The sequence below is a fragment of the Trichechus manatus genome, unplaced genomic scaffold (genome assembly GCF_000243295.1).
Source record: "Trichechus manatus latirostris isolate Lorelei unplaced genomic scaffold, TriManLat1.0 scaffold00027, whole genome shotgun sequence".
Taxonomy (NCBI): Eukaryota; Metazoa; Chordata; class Mammalia; order Sirenia; family Trichechidae; genus Trichechus; species Trichechus manatus.
The window spans coordinates 2,010,034-2,023,555 of record NW_004443963.1 but is presented as its reverse complement, the minus strand read 5'-3'; the positions used below and the strand labels follow the sequence as shown (position 1 = coordinate 2,023,555).

Here is a 13,522-nt window from a genome sequence, read left to right as displayed (position 1 = left end):
CTCAAGCTTTTTTTTTTGGTGAAAATACACATAGCCAAAGATACACCATTTCAAAAATTTCTACATGCACAGTTCAGTGACATTGACTACGCTCTTCCAATAGTGCTGCTATCCTCACTTAAGATGAAGGCTTACAGAACAAAATAGTTTCTCATTTAACAGTTACTACACATGTTGCCCTATGACAATGGTTAACAATCTCACAACACATCAACAATATCCTTACTTAACCTTGGGTTCCCTATCACCAGCTTCCTTGTCCCCTTCTGCCTTCTGGCCCTTGTCACTGGACTACTGTACCTCATTAGTCCCATTTGGTTTTACAGGGCTGTCCACTCCCAGGCTGAACAGTGAACCTCAGAGATAACTTCACCACTGAGCTAAAAGGGTGTCTGGGGGCCATACTCTCGGGGTTTCTCCAGTCTCCTTTAGGCCAGTAAATCTGGTCTTTTTTCTGTGAGTTAGAATTATGTTCTACATCCTTCTCCAGCTCTGTCCAGAACCCTCTGTTGTGATCCTGGTCAGAGAAGTCAGTGGTGGTAGCCGGGCACCATCTAGCCGTACTGGACTCAGTCCGGTGGAGGCCTTGGTAGCTGTGGGTCCATTAGTCCTTTGGACTAATCTTTTCCTTGTATCCTGTTCTCTTCATTCTCCATTGCTCCCAAAGGGATGAGACCAGTGGCGTATGGTAGATGGCCACTCACAGGCTTTTAAGAACCCAGACACCACTCACCAAGGTAGAATGTAGAACATTGTCTTTATAAACTGTGTTATGCCAGTTGAGCTATATGTTCCCCAAGTCTCCTTCAGATTTTATCACTTGTTGTTCTACCTCTCAAAGAGGAACTTCGGTTAATTTTTAAACTTTTATAAAATCATGGGAAAACAAGAAGGAAAAGGAAAATAAATCAGAATCATAGGAGCATGCAGAAGCGAACATTGCAACCTATGCATTAACAATACCACAAAACCCAGGACGCTAGGCCTACACAGATGACAATAAACGGGAAATTCCCAAGCAGCCCCTTTCATTCTTCCCATCCTTCAGATGTGGCTTTCCTCCTCCTCCCAACACACTCTGCTGTAAAGACCTCGCTATCTCAACCAATCCCCTCAAGGGGCTCAAGATGGAGACCAGTCCGCCCGCACGGCTGTTGATCCGAGAAAAGTGGTCAGGGGGCCAGAGCCCGTTGTAAGAAAGAAGGGTGGAGAGCTACGCTGGCCTTCCAGGCCAGGGCGATATATCTTCAGTTAGCAAGTGTAAGGCTGCTCCGCATTGGTGGCGCGGGGATCTCCTATTATTACGTAACCCTACTTTCTTCTCGGGGAATGGGGAACGCCGGTGCGCCACCGCAGGTTGCTCCAGGACACACATCCTCCGCCTGCCGCCGCTACACGAGCGAGGCCGGGTTCGCATTTTAGATTGGCAGTTTCGCCACAAGTTTGTGTCAGAATTTAAAATAAGTATTAGAATTTCCCTGTTTAGGAAGCACATTCTATCCAGGAAGACAGAAGCAAGAGAGACTCTGTCTTTGTTGTTGTTTTTTTTTCTCTTCCATGTCCACAGTATCTACAACTAGCCTTCAGGAGACTCGCATCGAAAGTGACGACGCTGACGCTCAGGTTGCCGTTCCCAGAACGCAGTCGCGGCGCTACACGTTCCCTCCCCCGCCGGGAGTCAGACGTGGAAGTTGTTGGCTGAGCTGGCTTCCAAGGAAACCGCCTCGGAGCCTGAATCGGAGGCCGAGGGGAGCAGCTGTGGCGGCGCTGAGGCTCGAATAGGAGTCGCTACCGAGGCTGCGGCCTGTTTTTGAGGATCGGCGAGGGCGGGCGGGCGGTTCATCATGGGTAAGGGGTCCGAGAAGGGGTCCCAGTAGCGCTTGAGGGGTTTGGGCGAGGGCTGGGATCCGGAGGAGGTGAGGGGCCGCCCTGGGAAGCTAGAGAGTAGCCACCTTCTCAGGGGGCGGGTGGACCCGGCCTCTTGTGTTCGCCTCCGTTCTCGTTAATTCCTACCTTCATGCAGACGGAGGTGATGATTGCGGAGCGCTATGGACTGGGAGACTGGCCCCGAGTCCTTGCCCTTGACCATGAACTCCCCTCGGCCCCTCATACCACTCAATTTGCTGTGCAGAGTTGGTCTTGTGAAGACTATCAATTGTCTGTCGCAGGGTCGCTGAGGTTTCTTGGGTGCAAGATGAGAACGAATCCGATAGTGGAAGCTTGATTCTTTCCCGGGGCGCTGGGACTGCGTCAGTTTTAAGAACACAAGTAGGAGGTGTAACTTGTAATGTTGTTTTATAGTTATTTGTCTATTTAGCTTTTCCTGTAGTTTTAGAGTAAGATGAAGTAGGAAGTGGGGAAGGCATTACTGTCAGTGAATGAAATTTTGACGTCAGTTTTTAGTCTGATAATTGAGGGAAGTATATCGGAAAACTCTTCTCCAACCCCTCCAGGTGCCAGATGAAGGTGCAAAGTCTTTGCTTGTTTAAATCCCTCCACTATTTCCTGGGGCGTTTACTTTCTGGCAGGAACAATACAACCACTTTCCTGTCTTCCGTAAACCTCTTCAGTGTTGTTTTTTCGTCTCTTTTCTACCTGTAAAAGATGGAAAGGGCTTTGTCAAGTCACTCCCCTTCTATTAAGCTTGCGGAGTTCTCTAGCCCTTGGTATGTTCATTTTCCCTGATTCAGAGCTTAATTGTGTCATTTGTTTGTCAAATAATCATGTATTGTGTGACATCTCTTCTGTTGTCTTTTTTTTTTATATTGTTAATGTACTTTCCACAACATCATGCATATGTCAGGAAATATTTTATGATGCAATGGATGCAGCGCTTTAGTTTTTTTTTTTAAATAGTTTTTCCATGAAGAATAATTGTTGGCATTTTGGGCTTCTATGTCTTAATTTCTTGTGGTAGTTATATTGCGTAATGGAGAAATCTCAGGAATTGGAGATAGTTATGGTGACACTGAAGAAGAGACTCTGAAACTTGATCAAAATTCTGTCATGCAGTCTCTGGTGTCGTTTCTACCACCAAGGCCATATTTTCCAACTACTGATCCTTCTTCTTTGTTTTCAACTTTCACATTTTAATCACCAGTAGTTATCAATGCATCCTTGCCAGATGGAATACACAGGAATTAAATTGATTAAGTCTGTGGAAAGAGACGATGGAGAAGCTCAATATCATCAGTCAGAATAAGGCCAGGGGCCAGCTGCAGAACAGGCCATCAATTGCTCATATGCAAGTTCAAGTTGAAGCTGAAGAAAAAGTAAATCCACGAGATCCAAAATACTATCTCGAGTATATCCTACCTGAATTTAGAGACCATCTTGAGAATAAATCTGATGCATTGAACATTAATGACCGAAATCCAGATGAGTTGTTGAATGACATCAGGGACATCATACATGAAGAAAGTAAAAGGTCATTAAAACAGGAAGGAAAGAAAACACCAAAATGAACGTCAGAAGAGACTCTGAAACTTTCTCTTGAATGTAGAGTAGCTAAAGCGAAAGGAAGAAATAATGAACTAAAAGAGCTGAATAGAAGATTTCAAAGGCTAGCTTGAGAAGATGAAGTGAAGTATTAATAATGACATGTGCAAAGACCTGGAGTTAGAAAACCAAAAAGGAAGAACATGCCTGGCATTTCTCAAGCTGAAAGAACCTAAGAAAAAAATTCAAGCCTCAAGTTGCAACACTGAAGGATTCTGTGGGCAGAATGTTGAACAACGCAAGAAGCATCAAAAGAAGATGGAAGGAATACACAGAATCGGCACTATAGCTGAAAGAATTGGTCAGTGTTCAGCCATACCAGGAGGTAGCATATGATCAAGAACCAATGGTATTAAAGGAAGAAGTCCACGCTGCACTGAAGGCATTGATAAAAACAAGGCTCCAGGAATTGATGGAATACCAATTAGAATCTTTCAACAAACAGATGCAGTGTTGGAGGTGCTCACTTGTCTATGCCAAGAAATTTGGAAGACAGCTACCTGACCAACTGACTGGAAGAATTCCATATTTGTGCCCATTCCAAAGAAAGTTGATCCAACAGAATGCAGCAGTTATCAAACAATAGCATTAATATCCCATGCAAGTAAAATTTTGCTGAAGGTAAGTCAAAAGCGGTTGCAGCAGTACATTGACAGGGAACTGCCAGAAATTCAAGCTGGGTTCACACGAGGACTTGGAACAAGGGATATCATTGCTGATGTCAGATGAATCTTGGATGAAAGCAGAGAATACTGGGATGATGTTTATCTGTGTTTTATTGACTATGCAAAGGCATTCGGCTGTGTGGATCATAACAAATTATGGATAACGTTGCAAAGAATGGGAATTCCAGAACACTCAATAGTACTCATGAGGAACCTGTACATAGACCAAGAGACAGTCGTTTGAACAAAACAAGGAGATGCTGCATGGTTTAAAATCAGGAAAGGTGTGCTTCAGGGTTGTATCCTTTCACCATATTTATTCAGTCTATGCTGGGCAAATAATATGAGAACCTGAACTATATGAAGAAGAATGTGGCATTAGGATTGGAGGAAGACACATTAACAACCTGCAATACGCAGATGACACAGCTTTGCTTGCTGAAAGCAAAGAGGGCTTGAAGTACTGTTGAAGATCAAAGACCACAGCCTTCAGTATGGATTACACCTCAACATAAAGAAAACAAAAATCTTCACAACTGGACCAATAAGCAGTATCATGATAAATGGAGAAAAGATTGAAGTTGTCAAGGATTTCATTTTACTTGGATCCACAATCAGCATTCATAGAGGCAGCAGTCAAGTAATCAGATGATGTATTGCATTGGGCAGATCTGCTGCAAAAGGCATTTTTAAAGTGTTAAAAAGCAAAGATGTCATTTTGAGGACTAAAGTGCGCCTGACCCAAGCCATGGTATTTTCAGTCGCTTTATATGCAGGTGATGCTGGACAGTGAATAAGGAAGACTGCAGAAGAATTGATGCCTTTGAGTTATGGTATTAGCAAAGGATGTTGAATATACCATGGACTGCCAAAAAACGAACAGATCTGTTTTGCAAGTACAGCCAGAATGCTCCTTAGAAGTGAGGATGGTGAGATTTCTTACGTACTTTGGACATGTTATCAGGAAGGACCAGTCCCTGGAGAAGGACATCATGCTTGGTAAAGTAGAGGGTCAGCAAAAGAGAGGAAGATCCAATGAGATGGGTTGACACAGTGACTACGGTGATCATGAGAACGGCGCAGGACCTGGCAGTACTTCATTCTGTTGTACTTAGAGTTGGAACCAACTTGACGGCGCCTAACAACAACAACATAGTGACACTACTGGTGTATAACAGTAATAATTACTTCAAATATCAAAGACCTCATTGCCCCACTGTCATTCTGAATGGCCCTTTGATTTTTAGGGGTAGTGATGAGATCATGCTAAGGTATCTGTAATCACTTGACTGAAAAATGAGCACCAGTAGGGCAGGACCATGTTCTCTTATTCTTTATTGTATCCTCTTACCCTACCTGGCCCAGTATTTGGGACATGGTAATGATCAATAATTACTTATTTGATGTTGATTAGTATATTTAATTGTGAACAAAAACATGTGCCTATGAATTGAGGAAAATATTTAATTTAGTATAACTTCTAAAGAGCAAGATTACATGTTTTGAGTACCTGTTTTCACAAATGATACTGAATATACCTTTGTTTTTGTTTTATTTTTAGGTGGTTTTTTCTCAAGTATTTTTTCCAGTCTGTTTGGAACCCGAGAAATGAGAATTTTAATTTTGGGATTGGATGGAGCAGGAAAAACCACAATTTTGTACAGATTACAGGTTGGAGAAGTCGTTACTACTATTCCTAGTAAGTGCTGGTATGATAAACTAATTGTAGGAGCTTCCTGGTTTCCATCCAATTTATTTCTGAAGTCGCACTTGGAATTGATAAATCACTCATATAATAAAGTAACTATTAAGGTTTGCAGACTTGTAGCATGCGCATGATGTTGGTAACACTGTTTTCATAAACTGAGATGCAGTTTTGTGTAATTTAAGACCCCTGTCCTACATGGAGCCCTGGTGACACAGTGCTTAAGAGCTGGGCTATTAACCAAAAGGTCGGTAGTTCGAATTCACCAGCCGCTCCTTGGAAACCCTATGGGGCAGTTCTTCTCTGTCATATACGGTCACTATGAGTTGGAATCAACTCGACAGGAACAGGTTTGGTTTGGTTTGGTTGGTCCTGCAGCATGGTGGGGTTTTGCTGTTCATAAGTTGGCTTTGGTTAAATCACTTAATGTCCTTGAGAACCAGTGTCTTTACTGATAAAATGAATATCCATTGCTTTTGAGGGGAAATAAATATAAAAGTACTTTGTAAACCTGTATAAAGTGTTATATTAATGCTAAGTGATATTATTACATGTGATAATAAGCATGATTTACCAATATACACTTAAACAAAAATTAATTGTCCTGTTACATTTAAGTCATTTTCACTTTGATTTTTTTTAAGCTTGTAAAATATTAGTAGCTTTTGTATATACAACTCCTAATTTTTTCCAGCATCCTCTCCACATTCCTTTAGTTTCCTTTCAGTGAAAATGTAAGTATCCTGCGTCACCCATGTGGTGACAGAGGAGGGATGGGACACCTTTTTGACCATCCAGCTTTTGACTTTAATTCCAAGTCAGATCTTGAGGATGTTTGCAGAGGGTAGGTGAGATTGCCACCCTTAGAGAACCCAGCTTCCAAAAAGCAGTATGCCACTATTGTTATGTCTTTAGCCAATGAAGTTTAGAATGTAGTCTTTCTTGGTTTTGATCCCTGTTTATTTGCTGCCTACCAAAATTCCAGGTTTTTCTAGTTCACCTACAGCTGTACTTGGTAAATGTAACTTTCTGAATACTTTTTGTATGCTAGTACTATATAATGAAGGGAGTTTAACGTAATAGGATTTTCATTGAGGTGATTCAATAATATAATTCTTACCTCCCGTTTGGGGTACCCAGGTTTGATTCTTGGCCAGTTCACCTCATGTGCAGCCACCTCCTGTCTGTCAGTGATGACTAGCCTTTGCTGTGATGCTGAACCGGTTTCAGCAGAGCTTCCAGACTAAGATGGACTAGGAAGAAAAGCCTGGCAATCTACTTCCCAAAACCAGCCAATGAAAATCCTGTAGATCACAGTGGAACATTGTCTCATCCGTACCTGATCTTGGGATGGCGCAGGACTGGGCAGTGTTTTGTTCCATCGTGTGTGGAGTCACTATGAGTTGGGGCAAACTGGACCATAACTAACAAGAAAGAATTATATATTTCCAGAACTAGCTGGGAATTTTTGTATAACCTAAAGATCATGCTGATCTTGCTACTTGGTAGTGGTGGGTGTGTGTGTATGTTGCACAGTTTGCTATCTTGTCTTTAAAGTATAATAATATCTCAACCAATAATGTGATTCAGCAATTCAGCTGTTGTTTACATGCACAGGACAAGCACAGTGTGTAAAGCAGCCATTTAATTGGAGTGGATACTTTGAAGATAGAATATGTTAGTCTTACACATATAACTGGTTTGATTTCTCTTTCAGCCATTGGATTTAACGTTGAGACAGTAACATACAAAAACCTCAAATTTCAAGTCTGGGATTTAGGAGGGCAGACAAGTATCAGGTATGGTACAAAGCCCAGATTATTTATTTTGTGGTATTTAATGTTTATTGACTGTTTTAAGGGTTAATAGTTAAACCAAAATATATCTTCTTTGGTAACTTAAATGGGAGTCATCTAGTTTAAAATGAGGTACAGAGGGTGGTGGGGACCATGGTCTCAGGGAACATCTAGCTCAGTTGGCATAACATAGTTTATAAAGAAAATGTTCTGCAGTCTACCTTGGTGAGTAGCATCTGGGGTCTTAAAAGCCTGTGAATAGCCATCTGAGATACTCCACTGGTCTCACCTCTTTGGGAGCAAGGGAGAATGAAGAAAACAAAATACAAGGGAAAGATTAGTCCAAAGGACTAATGGACCACAGTTACCGCAGCCTCCACCAGACTGAGTCCAGTACAACTAGATGGTACCTGGCTACCACCACTGACTACTCTGACAGGGATCACAACAGAGGGTCCTGGACAGAGCTGGAGAAAAATGTAGAACAAAATTCTAACTCATGAAAAAAGACCAGACTTACTGGCCTGACAGAGACTGGAGAAACCCCGAGAGTATGGCCCCCAGACACTCTTTTAGCTTGGTAATGAAGTCACTCCTGAGGTTCACCCTTCAGCCAAAGATTAGAGCCCGTAACACAAAACGAGACTAATGGGGCACAACAGCCGAGGGACAAGGACTAGAAGGCAGGAGGGGACAGGAAAGCCAGTAATAGGGAACCCAATGTCGAGAAAGTAGAGTGTTGACATGTCGTGGGGTTGTGAACCAGTGTCGTAAAACAATATGTGTACTAACTGTTTAATGAGAAACTATTTGTTCTATAAATCTTCATCTAAAGTACAATTTAAAAAAAAGATACAATTTGAAACTCCTGTTTTCTAAGAACGTCAACTAAAACCTGTTTAAGGAAGCCAGTTTTTCAGATATCATTTAAATGAAAAATGTTTTCACAGAAATTCAAGACTTAATTACTTCGGTAGTTTTTAACTGAAAATGCGCTTTTGTTTAGTTCTTGTGAACCCTTTTCTCTGGGAGACAGACTTTTAGAATTCATAAAGATTCTTGTAGGCCCAGCAGTTAGGGTTAGCGTGAACATAGATGTGCTCCGGAACTTAGGTCTCCTCCACCAGCCTTCTGTACTTGGTACGGCAACTGTGAGTGCTTGACTACTAATCGAAAGGTTGACCATTCGAACCTACCCAGAGGCTCCTTGAAAGACAGGCCTGGTGATCTGCTTCTGAAAGGTCACAGCCTTGAAAACTCATTGCTTACTATGGTACCATCTTAAAAGATTAGTAATACATTCCCCAAACATCCTGGCTTCTTTTAACTCATTACATTTCTTGAAGCTGGTTTTAAGCCTGTTCCAAATTTTAGCCATTGCTACTTCTTGGTGTCTTCAGTGATCAATTTAATGCCTAACCTCAGTGATTAATTTAGAGCAACTATAAAATACATTTTAAAAAATTTAAAAGCTATTTTAAGGGGTTCCTGGTTAGATTTGTAAGATGTAATGAACGGGTCTGTGTATAACCTTTCTATCTGTACGTTTAGTGATTTTATAGATTATACATATAATCTCTCAACCTAAAGTCTGAACTCATCCTGAAACTCCTTGATCTGTGATTTAATGTTTATCAACATTCTTTCAACTCCTTGTTGGAGAGAGATGCTATATGTACAGCAGCCACAGTGAATCATTCTGTGATTCTAACGTGGGGTGGGGCAGATTGGGCATGTAACTCCTTCAAGTAATTATGTACTCTTCTTTTCTTTAACTTTCTGTAGGCCATACTGGAGATGTTATTATTCAAACACAGATGCAGTCATTTATGTAGTAGACAGTTGTGACAGAGACCGAATTGGCATTTCCAAATCAGAGTTGGTGGCCATGTTGGAGGTAAGAAGATTTTATACGTGGGGAAATAATTTACATTCGCTCTTGTTGTTCGTCCAGTGTATATTGTCATTTGAGGAATAATTTAAAAGAATCCAGGGATTTTTTTTTTCATGCCTTTAATATCTTTTTCTTTTATGCAAATTACTTCCTATTCCTCTTACAGACAAAAAATGAAATTCCAAGCAGGGAGTACAACTGAAATTTAATATGTAAATATATTTATTAAATAAGCTATAAGTATCTACAGAACAAAGCACTAGTAAAAATACCCAAAATGATAACATTGATAATGTTTAGGCAGTAGGATTATGGGCAGTGCTTCCTTTTTTTATACTTTTTCTATAATTTTAGCTAATTTATAATAAACATTGAGTTCATTAATAATTAGAAAATATATACTTTAATATTTTTTTGGCATTTCTCTTTGAACTCAGTGGGAGCAAGTTGGTTGGGAAAATTAAATATCTTCAATTTTATTTAGGAAGAAGAGCTGAGAAAAGCCATTTTAGTGGTGTTTGCAAATAAGCAGGACATGGAACAGGCCATGACTCCCTCAGAGATGGCAAATTCACTTGGATTACCTGCCTTGAAGGACCGGAAATGGCAGATATTCAAAACTTCAGCAACCAAAGGCACTGGCCTTGATGAGGCAATGGAATGGCAAGTATCGCATTTTCAGAAGCCATCTATCCATTTGTGTTTGTGTGCGCGGATATGTATACACGTGTAATTGCCCTTTAGTCTTCTGGATAAAATTCAGATTACATAGCAGCCTTTTCTACCACTGGTCTTTATGTGCTTCCGCCTTATTTCAGCCACACCAGCCTAATTAAAACCCGTTGCCATCAAGTTGATTCCGACTTACAATAACCTTATAGGACAGAGTAGAATTGCCCCATAGGGTTTCCAAGGTTATAATCTTTGCAGAAGCAGACTACCACATCTTTCTCCCATGGAGTGCCTGGTGGGTTTGAACCACTGACCTTTAGGTTAGCAGCTGAGCACTTTAGCTACTGTGCCACCAGGGCTCCTTACCAACCTAATTACAGATACTTAAATAGGCCAGCTCTCTGCCACTTTCTAGCTCTCTCTGCCTCACCTCACCTGTTCTTCTCAAGAACTTTCTCTGACATACCCCTCTGCCTCACCACACGCATAGTTAAATGCCCTTGCCACAGATCTGCTGGGTAGTGCTTATTACACTGTCTTGTAATTGTTAGTTTGATTTGTGCGTTTACTTAGTAGATGATCAGCTCCTTGAGAACTGAGACTGGTGTTCATCTCTGAATCACCCACAGCTAGCCTGTCAGTAGTAGTGCCTGGAAGATACATGTATGGTCTTTTTTGGTTATTCATGTAAAGAATAGACAAATTCAGAGCTAAAATGTTGTTGTTGTTAGTTGCCATTGAGTCAGTTCCAATTCATGGTGACCCTGTGTGTGCAGAGGAGAATTGCTCCATAGAGTGTTCAAGGTCATGACCTTTCAGAAGCAGATAGCCAGGGCTTTCTTCTGAGGCACCTCTTAGTGGATTCAAACTGCCAGCCTTTCGGCTAGTAGTCAAGCACTTAACCGTTTGCACCTCCCAGGGAACCTAAATACCCTCAGCTAAATAGTCAGCTAAGACAGCTAAAATACCCTCATGGAAACTGAGTCCATAAACTTACTCTAATCTTGTTACCCTTTATCATTTTAAATGCTTTGGAATTTTACCCCCAGTATAAAATTTATATTATAAATGATCATCCTCTATACTTAAAAAGTTAACTATTTGAAGTTGATCTTATCAAACTGTTCATTTTCTCTTCACAGGTTAGTTGAAACATTAAAGAGCAGACAGTAATTGGACTACTTCTGCTCCTCCGAAACGAAGTTACATCACAAATCCCTTTGGAAACAGTCAAGTGTGCGTCACACTACTAAATGTTAAAACCACATGATTGTTGGCATATACTGGACTGACTGCAACGTTTGTAATAAATATGCAAAATGAGTATTGGTTGAAGGGATAACTCATCTTGATTGAACCAACTGAATGTCTCCTCTGTATAATGTAAAATATTTCTTCCTTTCTTGTGTTAAGACACATATTCTATTGTATGGAATTCTGATTTAAATATAGTCCTATTGAAGAATGCATTCTTGCTGGAAAAACTATTATTTTTGAATTAGTGGTTGAAGCTTGTATGTGTAAACACTAATAAATATCTTAATTCAGATTTTTTTTTCCCTAAAATAAATTTAGTCTTCCCAAAGATTAGACTCAATAGAGTACGCTAGGAACATACTGTTTGTGTAATACAGCCTTCATTTGCTTTACTGACTATACTAAGTTGTTCAGTTTAAAAGTTTTTGGTTATAGGCATGAATTTGAAATTATTATTTTAGTGGTTAACTGTGCTAACTTCTCTGTAATGGTCATTTTACGTTACTTTATAATAGTTTTCAGAACTTTTTTTATGTATATTGACCTAGATGATCTGTACAGGAACCCTGTGAGATAGGTAGGAGAGTTTGTATTTCTTCATTTTATGGATGTAGACCAAAGGCTTTGATAGCTAGGCTTGCACAAGGTCACATGCTAGTGAAGCGGACAGCTCAAAGCAGGATTTCTGGATCAGGAGCTTGTCCCATGTGCTGTATCATATATTCCTGAAAATGCCAAGATTGGTGACCAAGACAACTCATAATTGTAATTATGCTAATTGAAGTAGTCACAGTACATTCAAGATAACCTCTATTTAGTAGAGGTGATCAATGGCAGAGGTAGTGAAAGCAACTCTATGAGGCTGTATTTGATGGAATTCACAACATATTTTTAAAAAATCACATTAAAGCAAAAAAGACCTACCTTAAGATGCATTGTATTCCTTTTATCTACCCTGTAATTGGATGTGTATATTAACAAAAAGTCAAAATCTTACTGGTTCTAGGATAAACTAAGTATTCCTGGTTTGAAAAATCAGGCTTAGTGTTAGGCTGTCAGAAGATAGTGTTAAAAAACAAACTGAATCCTTGTAAAAAAGGAACTTTTCAAACCACCCAGTCCACCACAGAATTAGCTACAATGTGGCAGAAGTGAATACAGAAAACCAAACCAAACCTGTTGCCATCAAGTCAATTCCAACTCATAAGGCAGAGTAGAACTGCCCTATAGGGTTTCCAAGGCTGTAGTCTTTAGAGAAGCAGACTGCCACATCCTTTTCCCACAGAGCAGCTGGTGGGTTTGAGCCGCTGACCTTTTGGTTAGCAGCTGAGTGCTTAACAACTGTGCCACCAGGGCTCCGAAGTGGTATGAAGTGAATAGAAGCCAAAAAATCAAACCCGTTGGAATGAATATAGTCATTAGTAATTACTGAAATTAAGGGGAATATTATTATTTAAATAAGTTGGGCAGTCAACATTTAAAAATTTGGTGCTGGTAAAGAGAGCTAATAGCATAGTGCCCTTCAGGTATCAGGACACTAGTTCTTCATTTCCTGTCCGCGCCACTGTCCTTTCTGATGTTGGACTCGGTAGCTCACTAGATTGGCCTCAGCTCAAATGAATGCCACTTTCTTGCTGCCTGGGGGATCTTAACTCTTCTTACTTATTCCCCAAGGCCCATTTCTAATTTGGTCTCTTTGAAATCTTTTTGGGACACCTTCCTCCAAGCACAAGCAGCTATTCCCAATGCACCTAATATCAACTGGACAATAGCACACTGATAGTCTCCAAGTCACTCCTGATGGGGAAAGACTGCCTTTTTCATATTTATATCGCTAGTAGTTTTTTTTTTTTTTTAGTATGGTAACTGGTACATTATGGGTCCTCCAAATATGTTCATGGCTGAAGTAGCTGGGTATGTATTTATCAGCTAGGAAAATGGTACCTGTAATTTTACTTGGTTTCCATTCTAATCAGTGGCACACGACTGGGAAATGGCTGGGATTAAGGATGCAGCCAATGGCATACAAGAAAAC

General features: G+C 40.5%; 2 protein-coding genes across 3 annotated transcripts in view; one reads left to right on the top strand and one right to left on the bottom strand.

Annotated features, from left to right (window-relative positions):
- SPIC (Spi-C transcription factor) overlaps positions 1-1,417 on the bottom strand; it is a 94,077-nt gene extending 92,660 nt beyond the window's left edge. The window contains exon 1 of the mRNA XM_004374010.1: positions 1,316-1,417. Coding sequence (XP_004374067.1) covers positions 1,316-1,417 — 102 coding nt within the window. The remainder of the gene's footprint in view (positions 1-1,315) is intronic.
- A 255-nt stretch (positions 1,418-1,672) lies between these two features.
- ARL1 (ADP ribosylation factor like GTPase 1) lies at positions 1,673-12,219 on the top strand. 2 transcript variants are annotated; one of them, XM_023728954.1, is made up of 6 exons: positions 1,673-1,848; positions 5,725-5,862; positions 7,586-7,667; positions 9,450-9,561; positions 10,043-10,221; positions 11,373-12,219. In XM_023728954.1, the coding sequence occupies exons 1-6, from the start codon at positions 1,845-1,847 to the stop codon at positions 11,401-11,403; spliced, it is 546 nt and encodes a 181-aa protein (XP_023584722.1). In that variant the 5' UTR covers positions 1,673-1,844; the 3' UTR covers positions 11,404-12,219. The 2 variants fall into 2 exon arrangements, with proteins under 2 accessions (XP_023584722.1, XP_023584723.1); XM_023728955.1 differs by lacking the exon at positions 1,673-1,848 and adding an exon at positions 2,648-2,666.
- Positions 12,220-13,522: the final 1,303 nt, after the last annotated feature.

What these genes read in the sequence shown, in the direction of transcription:
- ARL1 (XM_023728954.1), top strand. An exon ending in AGTCGTTACTACTATTCCTA is followed by an intron (nt 5,863 to 7,585) that starts GTAAGTGCTGGT and finishes TTTCTCTTTCAG; the next exon opens with CCATTGGATTTAACGTTGAG. An exon ending in CTTGATGAGGCAATGGAATG is followed by an intron (nt 10,222 to 11,372) that starts GCAAGTATCGCA and finishes TTCTCTTCACAG; the next exon opens with GTTAGTTGAAACATTAAAGA.